General features: G+C 37.1%; 1 protein-coding gene across 2 annotated transcripts in view; it reads right to left on the bottom strand.

Moving 5' to 3' along the window:
* The window catches only part of FMN/FHY (riboflavin kinase/FMN hydrolase), a 92,268-nt gene extending 74,601 nt beyond the window's left edge, over positions 1-17,667 (bottom strand). Inside the window, exons 1-5 of one of the 2 annotated variants that reach the window (XM_089829584.1) lie at positions 17,264-17,667; positions 16,979-17,165; positions 6,275-6,405; positions 6,049-6,118; positions 5,846-5,911 (exon numbers count right to left, since the gene is read on the bottom strand). In XM_089829584.1, the coding sequence (XP_089685710.1) occupies positions 5,846-5,911; positions 6,049-6,118; positions 6,275-6,405; positions 16,979-17,165; positions 17,264-17,384 (575 nt within the window). In that variant the 5' untranslated portion in view covers positions 17,385-17,667. The remainder of the gene's footprint in view (positions 1-5,845; positions 5,912-6,048; positions 6,119-6,274; positions 6,406-16,978; positions 17,166-17,263) is intronic. The other variant, XM_089829585.1, reaches the window with a different exon arrangement.
* Positions 17,668-18,396: the final 729 nt, after the last annotated feature.

Raw genomic sequence — 18,396 nt, 5'->3', positions numbered from 1 at the left:
GTGTCTCTCTTGTATCAATACTGCTCCTAAAGCATCACATTGAAGCTCAAATGGCATCGTGAAATCAAGCAGAGCTAGAACCAAAGAAGACATCACCTATTTGAAGTGGTCAAAACATTTGCGTGTTGCCTCTATCCATGTGAAGGCTCCTTTCTTGGTAAGATTTGTCAAAGGTGTGGCAATCTGTGAGAATCCCTTAACAAACCTACTGTAAAAACCACATAAACCAAAGAATCCCTTAAGCTATGTGAGGTTTGTGGGAGTAGGCCAATCCACAATAGCTCTAATCTTTTCAGGATCAACCCGAACACCATCAGCACTAATGATATGCCCAAGGTAAAGGAGCTCAGTCATACCAAACTCGCATTTTGATTCCTTGGCATACAATAACTCTCTCTCTAGAATAGATAACACCTCCTCCAAATGTTGCACGTGCTCCTCCCAGGTCTTACTGAAGACCAAGATGTCATCAAAAAAGACCAAGACGAATCTCCTCAATTGGCCCCTGAACACCTGGTTTATACAACTTTGAAATGTGGTAGGTGCATTGGTTAGAACAAGTGGCATAACCATAAACTCAAAGTGGTCATAGTGACATCAAAAGGCTATCTTCTCGACTATCTTCTCGATGTCCTCTGCTCTCATCCTAATCTGGTGGTATCCAAATCGTAAATTGATTTTGGTGAAGAAGCATGCACCATACAACTCATCAATCAGCTCATCAATCCTAGGAATGAGATAATTGTTTTTAATTGTTTTCTTATTTAGTGCCCTATAATCGATGCACATGCGCATTATCCCATCCTTCTTCACTAGAACTACTGCTGAAGCAAAAGGGCTTTTGCTAGACCTAATGCGCTCCATCTCCAATAGCTCCTTAATTGCCTTCTCTATCTCATCCTTGTGTTTCTTAGGATGACAATAGGGGGTAATCATGATCGGTTTGGCTCCCTCCTCGAGCTCAATAACATGTTCTATTCCCCTGTCAAGAGGAACCCCGTGTGGAATATTGCCAAATACTTTGGCATGCCTATCAAGTATCTCCTAGATATCCAGTGGATGACTCTTTACCTATGGCTCCTATGAGGTTGGCATAATGAAACACTCTAATGCCCACTCTATGTCATTATGCCAAAAAAGTCTCTGCATTCTCTCTGGGGAGATTAATCTACAACTTCTATCTGAGAGTCCTCTGAGTACAACAATTATTCCCTCATGCTAGAATCTCATCTCTAGTTTTGCTAGGTTGAGTGTGAACTCAACTAGCGAGGCCATCCATGTCATGTCGAGGATGACATCATAGTCTCCCATGCCTACTACATAGAACTCATCCTCCAAGTCATAGCCATCTCCAAACCTGATGTAAAGATTAGATATCTTCTAAGTACATAATAATTTGTCACCATTAGCTACCATGACTCTAAACCTAACATGCTCCTCAGTCTGTAAACCTCTCGTGGCTACTAACCGTGCATCTATGAAGTTATGTGTAGCCCCAATGTCAATGAGAGAGATCACTTTCTGCCCTTGGATGGTACCCATGACCCTAAATGTGATCGCCTTTTAAGCCCCTGTCAATCGTACCAATGACCTATCATCCTTAGGAACGATGTTCTCCTCTAGAGTGCTACTCTCATCCAAATCAGAGTGCTGATCCTCCCACTCTGACTATGACTCCTCCGCTAAAAAATACTCCATTTGATTTGCCTTAGCCTTGAGAAGGCACTTATGAGATAAGTTCCAAGACTCTCTCAATCAAAACACAACTTCTTCATCCTCAACTCATTCAAGGTGTCACTATCCAACTTCCTATTATCCCCTTTTGGTTGTGCATCCTAGTAAAAAGGTTTTTTGTCCTTATCCTTATCCTTCTTCATATGTGAATCCCTAGGTTGAAATCTGCTCTTAAAAAAAGAAGGTGCTAAGTCACGAGCCTTCTTAGTGACCTCCTATAATGTAGCCAGGTCATGCCCCTTGACCCAACCCCTCAAGGGATCTGAGAGTCCATCCATAAATAGCATTATTAATCTCCCCTCTAAAATATCTGTAACCAACACAGGTAATCTCTAAAATTCACTGATGTATGTCTCAATTAATCCCTACTGCTTGAGTTGTGCCAACTCTTTAAACTGTAACTCAGGATCTTTGGAATTAAATCTCTCTATGAGTCTCTCGGTGAACTCCTTGTAAGATGTGATCTAATTATGCCCCCAGGTTACCATGCCATAGTGCCACCACTCATGCGCTGGGCCATCCAAATGAATAGCCGCATACTTGATAGCCTCCTCAAGCATCGGATTCAGCTGGAAGTATGTATCTACCTTCTGCACCCAAGCTCATGCAATCATCTTCCCTAAGGCATCATAATAAGATAAAGAAAGTTTTCTAACTTTCTTTCTCAACTCAAAATTTTGATTTCTCCCTCCTGCTCTAGGCAAGTGTCTCATCCTCAAGTCCATATAATCTCTGAGGGAAATATCTGCCTGAAACTCCGGTGCACTAGCCTCCCAATCCCTCTTGAACTGATCCTGTAACTTGGTAATCTGTGGTTCGTTTACTAGTTGAACCGAATCTCTATGTGGGAAGGTGGGTAGAAGAGGTCTCGAGCTCATTGTCCGAGCAAGAGGTGCAACATGTCTAAAGTTATCAGCCTCATTCCTATTGTTGTCATGTCCATTATTATTACCATTAATGTTCTCAGGACCATTGTTGTTACCTCGACCTCCATTATTATCATTGCCCCCATTTCCATTGTTTGCATCACCTGGATTAATATTGATGCCCATATGTCTAGCCATAAGCTGCAACATCATATCCATTCACCTATTCTGCTCCTGTTGCATACATTGCCCCTCCTCTAACGTACCCAATAACTGTCTAAACATTACCTCCTGATCTGGACCAGCATTCCTGCCTCCACCTAGTCTTGTATTCCTATTATCTCAGTCACCTACACTGCTGTCTGGTTCAAAAAATATCTCCTCTATGTCTATATGACTGGATTCTATGTCCACCTGCACGGATGAACTAGACTGCTCGCTCTGTGAGTCTAAATCTTTGTTGTCTTGCTCTGGTATGGCAGAAGTTAATGGCCTTTGTCGTATGCTCAAACATACATTCTAGACCTATTTTATTTCCAACTTTAGCGTTTTGACATTTCGTCAAACACTTTTCCCTTTATCCGGCTGTTCCAAATTCCCTGAAAGGCTTCCACAAGATGGCAGGACTTAAAGCTCTGATACCACTGTGATGGATACCCCCAAAATCTGCTTACAAGTATTCACAGCTATATGGTAATTTTATCAAACACTTAGCTTGCAGTCTCTAATTTCCCATTATGTGCTACAACACTTATGGCTCTAAAAAGGTTGTCTGTATTGTGTTGTGTTTGGCATGTAACATAAATATAGGAATTGAAAAAATATAACATATATCGCAGAAATAACTAGCATACTATATTTATATTGATTTCTAGAATTAATAAACAAGTGCAAAGCTGACTCACTGAATACTCCAGCAATTAATTGGAACAAACATTGTTTACATCAAATAGTTGAGGGCGTGGTTCTTGCATTGACCTACTGCGACAATATGTAATTGCTACAGTAACTTGCTATAGTAATGTGGCTGCTACAGTGACGCACTACTACAGTGACGTGGCTGCTACAATGACGCACTGCTATAGTAACGCAGCTGCTACAAACTCGACAGCTACAGTAACTCAGTTGTAGCTAGAAATACACCAAATCTGCCTGATGTAAAGCTAATAGCATGGAATTCCAAAGGCCAAACCCCAAGGGAATGATGTGTAGAATGTCACAAGAGAGGATAGACATCCTCTAATGCCAAAAACAGATCTGCAACTCATGCATTGATTTTTTCTCATATCCAACTTGTTGAATGAAGCCACTAACCCTCCTTTTTATTCTTTCTCCAAGGGCCCATTCCACTCACATGAGCAATGTGGGATAAAAGATGTGCAATATAAAACATTAAAATAATCATTTAGTCTCCCTTAGGCGCCCCTTTTGTTTTGCACACATTCCCATAAAATTTAATATTAAAGTATCACTTTAATATTTTCCAACTACATTAATTGTTACTTTAATATACTTCAGGCATAAAAATATATTAGCTATCAGACTCCGAATAGCACGAGCGATAGCTTGTCGAAAAGCTCTTCCCGCAGAGTATCAAATTCAATCACCAAAACTAGCCTCCCCTATGCCCTGCTAACTTACTAAGAATAGTAAGTATGCCTGAGACTGAGTAAATCAACTTTGTTTTGGCCCAAATTAGAGATGACTAGGCCAAAATACTTTTAAGATCCCTTTAAACCCTTTGTTAGCCCTCGGGACCATGTAGAACTAGGCTAACGCACACACATTTGGTCAACTGCTAAAGTGGGGACATTACATTGTTTCACCAATAGAATCATTTGGATCTTCCTTTGATATGACTAAAAAGACACCCTCTAGGTAACTTGTGAAATCAGCCCTATCCTTATTTCTTCTTTTGACAGTTATTATTTCCCCGATGAGAATCTTCAGTGAGACCCATGCCAATGACATATCACAAAGACACTTCAACATAACATATATATATTTGGCATGTCATAAAGTTCTTACTCCAGTGGGCTACGCTGCTCTGATGACCTCTTGCTGCATGCTTTATCCCTTCAAACGGGGTAACTTGATTTGTTTCCTAATGATCACCATCATAGTAAGGCCTCCATTGTGATAACAAATAAGCCAATTCATTGAATTTTTTCAATGACTTCTTCTATTCAAAGTTGTTCATTTCTGTAGTCTTTTGATCAGTGTAAAATGGTCCATCTCCTCCAATATGTCAAAAACCTGCTACATAGACACATATTAAATTGGAGGAACCTGCATAATGTTTTCCCAATGAGAGTTATCCCCTATGGATAAGCTATATGACTGGTGAATTCAGAATAGTTATGGTTCTGGGATGCCTCAAGGGTAATGATGGAATTACTAATGGGTATGATCCTGAATATTAATGGAAATTTAAACCAGAACTCATATGGATGGTGAGTCATGACTATTTTAAGAAAATGTCAATAGTTTCATCAAAAGGTCTCTCCCTACTTGATCAAATACATAAGATTGGTGATGACCTGTGGTAAATAGCTATGAAAGTGACTAGTCAGGAATTCTTAGTGCCATTTTATTCTTATGAACACTAGTTTTTTTCAAAATTTTAAGGTCCCAACAAACCCAACCCAAAGTGAATAAAACTCGAAACCGAATCTGAATAATGAACATCCATTGGAGTACTGGTTTAACTTTCCATTAATATTCAGGATCATACCCGAATATGGATAAACATTCTTGTTATATTGCTTTTGTCATTTTTTTTTGTAAAATTTGAAGTAAAATTTGTAGCCTTAGGGCTTATCATAATACTTAATAATTACCTTCAGTGACAAATAAGAGTGTTATATATAAAGCCCATAAGAGCAGAACTGAATGCAGACTTCTTGAAAAATTATTAAAATGCCAGTTGAAGCTAAAAGGATTTTATTTTGCATAGATTTGCATATTAAACAGATGAATACCAAAATCTAAGTTCCTATAATCTACAGGCCATACAAATTATCAAGTGCAGACCTTGTTTATTTTTAGTATGCAGTGGATGGTGTGGTCTTTCTAATATGTGTGTTTTGAAAACTCACAGTATGACATACTAGAAAATGTACCTAAGATTATCATTGAAATATTGAAAATATCCCATTGGGAAATCACTGTTTTTCTGCCTTGAAAGTTCGACAATAGTGATATTGTTGTGCTTCCTATAAACAGAAAGAGTTTGAATCAATTACAGTGAATCCTCAATGACAAGACAGCTTAGAGGTTTGGTCTGTAGTTTTTTTGCTGCTTCAAGGAATCTGCAGTCAGAAATAAAAACAATATTAGACAGCTTATTATGCTGGTAGAAATTTCAACCAATTAATTTGTGAAATTTACATAGACACTATTGAAACCAACTCAGCGTCAATGCTCCTTCAGGTCTAATGAAACTCACATGTCAGGGGATGGCTTGCCCTCCTTCACTTCATCTCCACCAATAATCACTGAAAAGAATTCCTTCCAACCTAAAATGCATGCTAACATGTTTACTTTAATATACAATAGACACCAACAGCTAGCAACAAGGATGTCAAGAATACAAAGAAACCAGTTACATCATAAATTCGCCATTGCAGAAAATAATCAGGCAACATAAATGACTAAAAGCGGATAGACTTAACCATGCTGATAAGATAATTTTGCTTCAATATTAGCCCTTGGTGAGTTGGAGGCCAGTGCCATATTTACACCATGACTATTTAGATGCTTGATAAGCCGAATGGCACCAGGAAGAGGTTTCACCTTAGACCACCTGCAATTGATAAAGTCAGAAGCCTCACATCATCGAGTAACATTGTCTAGTCTGAATCTTTACAGCATGTTTCATACTATTAATGCAATTAACAAAGCCCTTATCTTGTCACTATCTGTAATTGATATATAATATAATTAACCAATCAAAATGGATTTCAGAAAGAAAGTGAAGGGCAGAAACAGATGATCTTACAGACCATGCAGATTCTTCATACAGTATTATACTTAATGATGAGATCTCTTCTTTCATATTGGCTTCATAAGGAAATCACACTGGTAGGCAGAAAGTGAACCATTTCATACCTCATACTAGTTGCCCTTTGGGGTCAACTATATAGCCTGCTCATCCCATATTACTTTGATATATATTAAACCTTCAGGAACTTATATATATAATTGACCTTCACAAGCAATTACAGAATGTTCTGATAATTATGGCCCTAGAAAGCTGACATTTGCATTTTTTTAAAACACTAAAATAAAGTGCCAAACATTGTCATTTTGGGAGGGCTGTGCTTGTGTTGTGTTTTCCTTCAGTTCCTTTTGTTGCGTAATCTTGCAATGGCTAAACTGGAAGTTCCAATCCTAAATACATATAACTATTTCTCATGAAAACATCAGCATGGAATTATATAAAGGCATTTTGGTTATTCTAAGTACGTAGATGACACAAGGCTTGAACCTACGGATGCTAAATGATAGTAGTGGAAAGAGAAATATAATAAATCTCTTGGTTAAAATTGCAATGTCTAAGCAAGCACGGGACACCCCTCAGAATTTGTATGGCATAACAAAATTAGAGGCTATTAGATTGATAATGATTTGATGAATCTTGATCCTAACAGCTTTGAATACATCCACTATTATATTTCCAAGGTTGATAACGAAGATTGTTTGTTTGTAAGATTGATAAAGAAGATTTACAATTGATTCTAAATGTGCAAATCTAAAATCGGTCTTAAATATTCAGTTTTCATTTCTAGGTTTCATACCTATCAGCTTTCTATGGGAGTTGCGCATGCTGAGCCTACCTTTGATACATTTGTCAATCCTCTAATTCAAGAAGTAAAGCTAATTAAAATGGACTTCATTGATTCTTCCAAGTAACATGCATTAATGGCAATTAAGCTTAAAACGCAGAATGAATCAAGGAATCTTGAAAATATACAAGAGAAAAAGAAATAAAGACAACAAAAAGAAAGAGCACAATCAAATTCTAAATCCTTCCGCTTAGAAGTAGATTCATCTAGGAATGAGAAGCTTAAACTTCAGCATGTTGAACATCAGTATTATGCAAAAAAGTATTAGCAAGCTAAAGCATCTTCTACAAAAGAATAATATTAAATTGCTTTCAAGTTTGTCAAAAGGTTCATCGTCATATTCATCATCTTCTAAAAGCTAGAGCAGCATAAGGGAAGGCATTTGTTGCTATTGCAGGTTCTCATTCAAGGAAATAGCTTCTTGTCTCAAGAGCTTTAAATCATATAGCTTCGTCATAAACTATGTTTTCTTCATTGGAAACTCATTTTATATCTCATATCCAAAAAGGCAATGGCACTTCTATGTGTGTGTGTGTGGGAGAGGGTATATTGATATAGCCAAAGGATCATCCGATGATGTCGTTTGTATTCCTTATAAACTAATATCCTATCCATCTATCATATTACACATAATGAGAAAGGTAAGAGTGTGGAGCTTACACATAATTATGTGAGTATTCAAGATTTTTGAGCAAGGATGTCATTGCAGTTGGGAAGGTAGATGATCATTCTAGATTGTATACCTTCTCAAATTTTGCCTCTAATGATCTTTCAGCTAATGTTTACACTCAAGTATCTAGTATGGTCAATTTTGAAAATGAACAATATGATCATCTTAACCTTCATGTCCTCTCATCAACTAAGGTATTCCTCTCTCATCACCTATTGCCCCATCAGAGTTTAGTAGTTCTTAATTAAAGATTTCAAACAATTCTCTGTAACAACTAGCAAATTTATATCAATCTTCTTGATCTGCCTCATTGGGATGTCTCCTTCCCATATATTTCACATCTATTTGTCGAATCCTACCTATCTAGTCTTGAGGCCACTTCCTTCAATTAGGTCTAGGACTCCTAGTTCGATTATATCTCCTTTTAGCACCACAATGATGACAAAAAAGCAATATCCAAAGATCTTTATCCTATATTTTATTCCTTCTTATTTCTTTTTCAAATGGAAAGATGTCCTACCTAGTTTGTGGAGTTTATTTCTTCTTTAGATGTTCCACAATAATTGATGCAAGCCTGAGCTATCTAAAGGAGAAAACCCCAAGCTCCCCTTGCTAAGAGTTACACATGAAAGCTTGAACAAGTACACAACAGGGAACATGAGACCATATGCAGGATTCAATAGCTGTAATTATTTAACTTTGCATGATAAAACAACATGTCCAGCTGTGAGGTCTTCCGAGTGCAGCCTTATACAAAATAAGAATTACAAATTCAAAGTCCAAGCTTGCATCTTCTATCTCCTATTACTCATGATCTACTTTCTTACATCTAACCAAGCTCTTCATAAAGCCAACTAGGCCACAAGTAGGCTAGTCAAGCATTTAATTACATTATAGGTCCAATCTTGGAAGAGTAAACCAAAACTCAAGCAACGAACAACATAGGATCATACGCACTTAAGGATAGGTCCACACGGGAGCTAGGGGTCGACTCCCAACTACACAAGATGCCACGTCATCATAGGAAACTACACCAACAGAAACAACATGCCTCGCTGGATGAAAATTACAAGAAACTGAGACCGCAAAGAATGACACAAAACTTGAAGAATAGGAAACATCAAAACGCCTGCACTTAGGACAAGGATCTAGAATAGGTCCTTGACATGATGTGAATTGTGCACAATCTGAAACCAAAAGTCAGCAACGGCTACTTCGCGAATAGCAAACTGGTACAAAAAACAAGAAATATTTTTGGTTGATGCAAGATTGCTCATAATCCCAAGATGTTCCTGCATCAAACACCTGGGGTACAAAGAGAACTGATGTCCACATCAAGAATCAAGAGTATTCTGACTTGAATCATAAAGATTCAATTCAACCTGTGATATCCATGAATTATCTTCAACTAGGTTTCCTTTCCACTGAATGAGGTATTCTAAGTAATCCTTTCCTCTAGTGCTTCTGCTTTTTCTGGTATTCAAGATCTTCTCCATGTCTTCCCCTTTCTTCTTTGGATCATTTGGATTATCAGCTAACTCACTGTCAGGCTCATGGTACTCAACGATATCAGAAATGTTGAATATAGGAGAAATATCCATATCTTCTAGCAACTCAACTTCAAAAACATTTTCACTATCAAACTTTCTAAGAATTTTACAAGCCCAGAACTTCTTCATCTTCAGTTTGTTGTATGTCCCACTTGGAAATATGTTTTTCTTTAAATGAACCATTACTTGATCATCTTCTACAGAGTATCTCTTACATCATCATGTAAATCCTTTTTAATATTCACAAAATCTTGAGCATTTGCACTACTCTTTTCTTCCTTACTTAAGTTTCTCAATTTTGTAGTTCCTTCAGGATGCAATCCATTTATGATCTCAAAAGGTGTCTTCTTAGTAGTTCTATTCACAAAGTTGTGGTATGCAAATTCAGCTTGTGTCAAGAGTCAAAACCAAGAATTGATTTGAGGACTTACTTCCAACCAAGCATCTCAACAAATTACTCAAGCTTCTATTCACAACTTCAATTTGTCCATCAATTTGAGGGTGAAATGTAGAACTAAACTTAAGCTTAGTGTCCAACTTCTTCCAAAGTGTCATCCAAAAGATCTAGTGAACTTAGTATCTTTGTTTAAAACAATTGTCTTTGGCAATCCATACAACCTCACTATCTCTTTGAAAAGTAATTCTGCTATATGTACTGCATCAGATGTTTTCTTGCAAGGTATGAAATCCATTTTATAAAATTTGTCCACTACCACAAAGATAGAATCAAAACCTCTCTGAGTTCTATGAGATCCAAGTACAAAATCCATGCTTATATCTTCCCAAGGTGTGCTAGGAATAGGAAAAGGTGAATACAATCCCAAATTCTAACTAGTTCCTTTAGCTACTTGACAAACTCCACAGCTTCTCACAAATTTCTCATCTTTATACATTTGTGCCCAATAGTATCTTTCAACAATCAACTTCAGTGTCTTATCAATTCCAAAAATTTCAACAAGTCCACCACTATGCTTCTCTTTAATGATGTTACTTCTCATTGATCCTCTAGGTATGCAAAGTTGAATTCCCATGAACAACATGTCATCCTGAATGAAATAGTCAATCCACTTATCTTGTTCAACTGTCAAATGATACTTAAGAGCTTTCCAAAGTTCTGCAAAATCAAGGTCAGTTTCATACAAAGTCTTCAAATCATCAAAACCAAGCACTTCAACCTTCATTTCTGTTAGCAAACTCCTACTCAAAGCATCCAAGACTTTGTTTGATTGTCCACTTCTATGTTTCAACACAAAGGTGAAATTTTGCAAATATGCTACCCACTTCATATGTCTCTAATTTAGTTTGTTCTAACTTCCAATGTACTGTAAGGCTGTATGATCTATATACAAGACAAATTCCTTAGGCATTAAATAATGTCCCCACTTCTTCAAAACTTGCACAATAGCATAGAATTCCTACTCATAAACTGAGTATTTCCTTCTAGCATCATTCAATTTCCCACTAAAGAAAGCTACAGGTCTTCCTTCTTGACTCAAAACAGCTCCAATTGCATTCCCACTCGCATCACAATCTACTTGCGAAACTTTAGTGAAATCAGGAAAAGCAAGTGTAGGTAACTCAGCAACCTTTTGTTTTAATGATTCAAAACTCTTATTTGCTCCTCGTGTTCACTTGAAATCTCATTGATCTCCTCTCATAGTCTATGTCATAGCATTACGTACTAAACTGAAATTTCTGATAAACTTTTGGTAAAAACTCGCCAACCCATGAAATGATCTAACTTCTCCAACAGTCTCAGGTGTAAGCCATTCCAATATAGCTTTTACCTTCTCAGGATCCATCTTCAAACCTATGGCTGAAATCACAAAACAAAGATATGCTAGTTCATCTTTCCTAAAAGAACATTTCTTTAGGTCAATCAATAACTTTTCCTCTTTCAACCTCGGTAACACTTGTATAATATGCTCAAGATGTTCCTCTTTAGTCTTACTGAAAATCAATATGTCATCAAGGTATACAATCACAGATTTGCCCAAAATTTTCTTTAAAACTTCATTCATCGATCTCATGAAAGTGTTAGTGCATTAATCAAACCAAAAGGCATAACCAACCATTCGTACAAGCCTTCATTAGTCTTAAAAGCAATTTTCCATTCATCTCCTTCTCTGATTTTGATCAGATTGTATCCATTTGCAAATCAATTTTGGTAAAATATCTAGCTCCAATTAAACAATCCATGATGTCATCAATACTAGGCAAAGGAAACCTATATTTTATTGTGATCTTGTTTATAGCTCTAGAATCAGTGCACATTCTCCACTCTTGCTTCTTCTTAGGTGCCAACACAGCAAGTACCGCACAAGGACTTAAACTTTCTTATCAAACCTCTCTCAAGCAATTCTTGCACTTGTCTATTCAATTCAGCATTCTCTGCAGAGGTTAGTCTATGTGGTGCTTTATTTGGTAAGTCTATGTGGTGTTTTATTTGGTAAGCTAGCTCCAGGTATCAAATCCATACAGTGACTAATGCTTCTCATAGAAGGCAATCCATCAGGTACATTCTTAGAAATAACATCTTGAAATTCATCTAACAAAGCTTTTATCTTAGGTGCATGGTCAAGTTCATCTTGTCTTTGAGTCTTCCTAGGAATCGAGGCAAGACATGTTTTGTTCTTTCGTATCTTTAATGAATTGTTTTTCATCTACCAAACAAACTCTCACTGTGGTACAATGGTTCTTATCAAGTTTCTCAATCGAAGTTAACAAAATCTACTTCTTCCCATTTGCCCAAATGGTATACTGATGTAATCTATCATCATGCAATGCTTGTCTATCATATTGCCTAGGTCTATTCAATAAAATGTGACAACAATCCATAGGCATAATAATATCACACAAGACTTCATCATAGTAATTCCCAATTTTATATTTTACAAGACATTGCACTTACCAGCAATTTATGCTCATCCTGAATCCAAGCAACATGATAAGGGTTTGGATGTCTCAACCTCTGTAACTTCAGCTTGTTTACCAACTCCTCAGAAGCTAGATTATCTAAACTACCACTGTCAATGATCACTTTGCAGCATTTTCTATCAATTTTACATCTAGTTTTGAACAAAGTTCTCCTCAAAATAAGTCCATCTGATTTCTCATTCCACGAAACCCTTCTTATCATTATATTCTCACCACTCTCAAGTTCATTAGGTGTTTCAGCAATTTCTTAACAAGACAAAACATTTATGCCACTTCCTCCAACCTTTTTACTAGAATTAGTACAGTCAAAAGCCCTAAGTCCTTCTTCACCACATTTATAACAAGTAACTTTCAACTAAGATTTTTCATCCTTCTTACCATTTTTTCTATTCCTAGAGTAACTAGTATAGCTACCTCTAGTGTAATTACCCACCAGCATTGTCATCTTTCCAATCAGATTTTCCCTTCTCTTGTACTTCAGATCTGCTACTTCCACCATAGGTTTTGTCTCTATTTCTTTGAAATGTGCCACCTCTTCCTCTCTGTCTTTGATCATGTTTCTTCGCCAATCTTTCTATAGCCTTCAGAGCATACTGATATGCTTCTTTCACATTGTCCATCTTAACATAACTAATCTCATCTTGAAATGATGTCCACAAACCATTCAAGTATCAAGCCACTTTCTCAACCTCATCATCCACATGTCCAGATCTAATATCCAACTTGTGGAATTTCTTAATATATTCCTTCACACTCATGTCTTTTTGTCTGAAGTTCTGCATTTTTCTCAAGAAGTTGACTTGGTGATCTGCAAGAGAAACTTCTTCATTTTCCAATCATTTTCACCCATATCATGATCTTTTCTTTTCCTTTCTTCTATCTTTTAGTTTGCAAATGATCCCACCAAAGTAAAGTATGACCCTTCAACTTGGTGACTGCTATCTTGACCTTCTTATTATCACGAGTACCTTCATACTCAAAGTACTTATCCATCTCAGAGATTCAATCCAATACAGCATTAGTCTCAAGCCTTTCATTATAGCAAGTCTAGCATTCGCCCTAGACAAAACTCTCAAAAGCCTTTGTTCATCTTGTTCAACCTCAGGTTTAGGATTAGGATTAGGTATTCCTTCTTCATCATCACTAACATCTTCAAGATATACACCTGTTCTCTATGTTGTCTCAACAACTTCAAGTCTCGCTACAATCTACCTCAACATGTCCAAAATAGCATTATCAGCATTTCCTCTACCACGAACCATTTTGACGATAGCTCCAGTAAAATTGTAACCTTCTGCAAGTTATAGGTCAAATTTCAGATCTGTCACCTACAACCAATCCAATAAGGTTACCCATGATCCAATCCTCAAGAAAGAACTAGCTCATATACCACCTGACACAAGGCTGAGGTATGTCAAGGAGAAAACCCCAAGCTCCCTTTGCTAAGAGTTACACACGGAAGCTTGAACAAATACACAACAGGGAACGTGAGACCATATGCAAGATTCAATAGGTGCAATTATTTAACTTTGCATGATAAAACAACAACATGCCCGGCTGTGAGGCCTTTAAGTTGCAGCCTTATACAAAATAAGAATTACAAATTCAAAATCCAAGCTCACATCTTCTATCTCCTATTTCTCATGATCTACTTTCCTATATCTAACCAAGCTCTTTATATAGCCAGCTAAGCCACAAGTCAGCTAGTCAAGCATTTAATTATAGGTCCACTCTTGGAAGAGTAAACCAAAACCCAAGCAACGAACAACATAGGATCATGCACACTTAAGGATAGGTCCACATATGAGTTAGGGGTTGGCTCCCAACTGCACAAGATGCCACATCATCATAAGAAACTGCACCAATAGAAATAACATGCCTTGCTGGCTGAAAACTAAAGGAAATAGAGACAGCAAAGAATGACACAAAACTCAAAGAATAGGAAACATCCGAATGCGCGCACTTAGGACAAGGAACTAGGATAGGTCCTCGGCATGATGTGAACTGTGCACAATCCAAAACCAAAAGTAGCAACAGCTACTTAACGAACAGTAGACTAGTACAAAAAACAAGAAATATTTTTGGCTGATACAAAATTACTCGTAATCCCAAGATGCTCCTGCATCAATAGTTAATCTTATTCAATAAGAGGGAGGGTACACATTTAGGGGGTGGGGGGAGATGGCTACATGGTCATCTCCTCTCCTCTCCTTTCTTTAGGGGAGCCCCTCTATCCTTTTTCCTAGGGGATTTCTTCTTTGCAAGGGAAGCTTATGTACATGGGTAAATCATCTAGCTAAACATTGTCCAACATGACACTATGAAGGAGAGGGTCTCAAACTTTGATGTTTTCTAGCATGGTTGGAAAACTTGGACTCGGTAAAAACTTGTCAAGGCTAGGAAAAAAAATTGGGAAAAACTCAACCAGTTTTTGAAAAAACTTGGCAAGAAACTTGGGTACTTAAAAATAGCCTAAATTTAATTAGAAATGCTTTTTTTGGGGGCAAAATTCAATGAAAAGATGCATTCAATGAGTTAATTATTGAGAACGTAAAAGAAACAAGTTGGGTTTATATATATGTGTGTGTGTGTGTGTGTGTGTGTGTGTATCTATATATGTATATGTATACATATATAAATATATATATGTATGTATATGTATATGTATGTATATGTCTGTATATACATATACATATACATATACATATACATATACATATACATATACATATACATACATATATATATATATATATATATATATATATATATGTATGTATGTATGTATATAATCACAAAGTGGGTAAAAAATCACATTCTCATGCAAAATGTTGATGGCTGGAAGCAAAATTGTAAATAGTTTCTAGAAAACTAAGATTAAATACATCATCAAGATAACATCCTCTTCCCAACTCTACTAACAAATATGGGAGAGGAACTAGAGGGTCTAGTCCTAGAAGTATAACCTTGCACTGGGCATAACTGTGTCTTTTCACTCAGTATCTTTGTTGATGTGTGTGGCTTGCTCTCCATCGTGGATGTAAGCTCATTCTTGCATTGGCAATGACTCCTTGAGTCTAGCTCCTTCTCATTATCCTCCTCCTCAATGTCATCCAATGTGAAACCGAATCCGCCCCCCCTCCTCCTCCATAGCTTGCCTCTCCAAATCAGTGATGTCATCCGTTGTAAACAATGGAGGCTGCTCCTGTGTTGTCCAATCAATGTAATGATCTACATTGTCCAGATCAATTGTACCAGTTGGTGCTTCCTGTGCCTTCTCATGCACAACCAAAGATTATACTGCACATAGACAAAGTCATTGCGGCAGTTTTGGGCTAGCATGCTTTTTTTTTTGTGTGGATGAACTCAAATAAGCTCCAATTGCGCTCACAATGGGATGAGCTACAAGGCCGGCATTAAAATTCTGAGAGCAAATTTCTTTAGATGTTGGGTATTTCCACCCCTACTTTGCCTCCTTTCCTCCTCCGCTCACAAACCAAACCACTACAAAGAAAAAATAGGGAGGAAAATGGTGTTTTTTTGCATTTTAATGTCGGTAGGTAAACGCAGGTAAGTTCTTTTTAAAAACTCAGTGAGTTTTTTACTGCAACTTTTTGGCTGGAAAACTCATCAGGTTGGATTACTCAGCGAAAACTCATGACTTGTCGATTAATCAACAATTAGTCCAACAATGTTTTCTAGCCTCAAGCCCGGAGAATGGAATCCCAAAAAAGACCAACATAGAGAATTCATAAGCCCACCAATAGCCATAGAAGAATGCAACAAAAATATAACAAACTCACAAAGAAAAAAGAAAATAATGCAAGTCCACAAGGCTAAGATTGAGATGAGCTAATTTAATAAAGCAACACACATTCCAACATGCTTTTGCCATCCCATTGCCAACTCCGAAATATATAGACCATCACCACACTTCGCTACACTTGAAGCCACATATTCATTACATTCAAGACAAGAAAGAGAGTAATTCAATCGAAGAACAAATATCAAACATGAAACCATAAATCATTACACTTTCAGTACATAACCACGGTTTTTATCACCAGTTGACGTGACAAAAATGAGCAAAATACGGCATTCAAATAGCCGGTTAGGAGAAAGAAAAAGTTAAATTCGATTAAAAGCATCCAACTCAATGTGTTTAACAAGGCAAGAGAATCCATACAATGACACTGAAAACGAGGGAATTCATCAAAGAACATAACCTACCAAGGAATTCATCTAAGTATACAACACAAATAAACAAACAAATCCCTCACACCCATTCCATTATCATATTTTTTCCTCAAAACAACAAATATGTCAAAAAAAAAATACTGAATAGTACCAAAAAAAAGTGCACTTAAACCTTACATGTCATCAAACCATGGGTATATTTCATCCATGAATTGCTGAGGAGTGCAGGTAAGTTCATAATCCTGAATGATTGCAGAAGCTGCTTCCAAGGGGCGCTTACCCAATCGATTCTCCTCTCCTCTGCCGTCCCACTGCTTCCCATACTTCACCAGATACATCTTCAGCACTTCTTCCACGACGGGCTCTGTAAAAAGAAGAGCAGAGGCCCAACATTACAGTGAGTTCCACGTAATTCTATCAAACAAAGTTATACTGCAAGCAAGGCCATACGCAACTGAGGACCTGTGTCGAGGAGAGTGCCATCCAGATCTAATATCACATTGGTTTTTGGAATCGGAGAGTTTTCACCCATTTTAGTGAAATGGCTGAGATATCTGTAGGATAGGGGGAAGCAGCGTCGCATAAACGCAATACTATGTAGTTAATTAACAGCGCTTTTCAATTCGATCGCTGTTTCTCCTATGTCCAATAAAAACAACTCTGTTCGAAGAATCTTTAACCCTTAAGAATGAGAACTCGGGCATATTCTGTTCATGGTAAATAGCAATGGAGGTGTAACAATATCATTACTATAATTAGGATTTTGGGTTCCACAATAGCTGGAAGTTTATTCCGCGACTCCGATAAGTGGGCCGAATTAGACTAAATTTGCAACGACGGAAAAAACCACAAATTGTCTTGATCATTTTGCACGTTTTTTAACCCTCCTTTTTATCGCCCCGGGTTTTTGTTGAGAGGGATAAACGTGCGACCTATTTTTGTTTTGCAGTCTACCATTCGACGGCAACGTCTAAACAGCAAACTAAAACGACCATTTTAGTTAGCTAGGGGGAGGGCGGCTTTTTCTTCTTCTTTTTTCGAAGTCACTTTCTATTCTTAGGAATATTTTGAAGTCAGTGGTGCCATGACTTATGTTGTATGTTCAAGATTGACAATTTCAGTTCTAAAAATTAAGAAAAATAAATCAAAGATAAGTAAAATTATTTTCTCTCTTAAATTAATTTTTGACTAAAAATAATAAATTCAAAACTTTGACAAGTGACAAGAAGCATTTCTAAGTTGGTGGAGCTATTTCCAACCTCACCCCTTTTCCACCTGCTTCCCAAAAATTAGGGGCTTTAATTTTCTAGGAAAATATTCTGAATAATCTCGTAGCTAAGTAAAACTTTGCTCATGACCTACTTCCTTAAAAATATAGCTTAAGCCCCCCTCATGGAACCCTTGCCTTAGGGCCCGTTTGGTTGATGGAATAGGAATAGAAAAATTGGAATATGATTTTTATTCTCAGTTTGGTTGATGGAATAGGAATAGAAAAATTTGGAATACGATTTTTATATTCCCATTTTGCCTCTAAAATGAGCTTATACCCATTCCAAAAAATAGTTGTTATTGGAATAGCCATTCCTATTCCCAAT

Source organism: Cupressus sempervirens, chromosome 5 (assembly GCF_028749045.1).
Source record: "Cupressus sempervirens isolate cs-2001-9-10 chromosome 5, ASM2874904v1, whole genome shotgun sequence".
NCBI lineage: Eukaryota > Viridiplantae > Streptophyta > Pinopsida > Cupressales > Cupressaceae > Cupressus > Cupressus sempervirens.
Note: the sequence above shows the minus strand (reverse complement) of the source record. Positions and strands in the feature narration are given on the sequence as shown.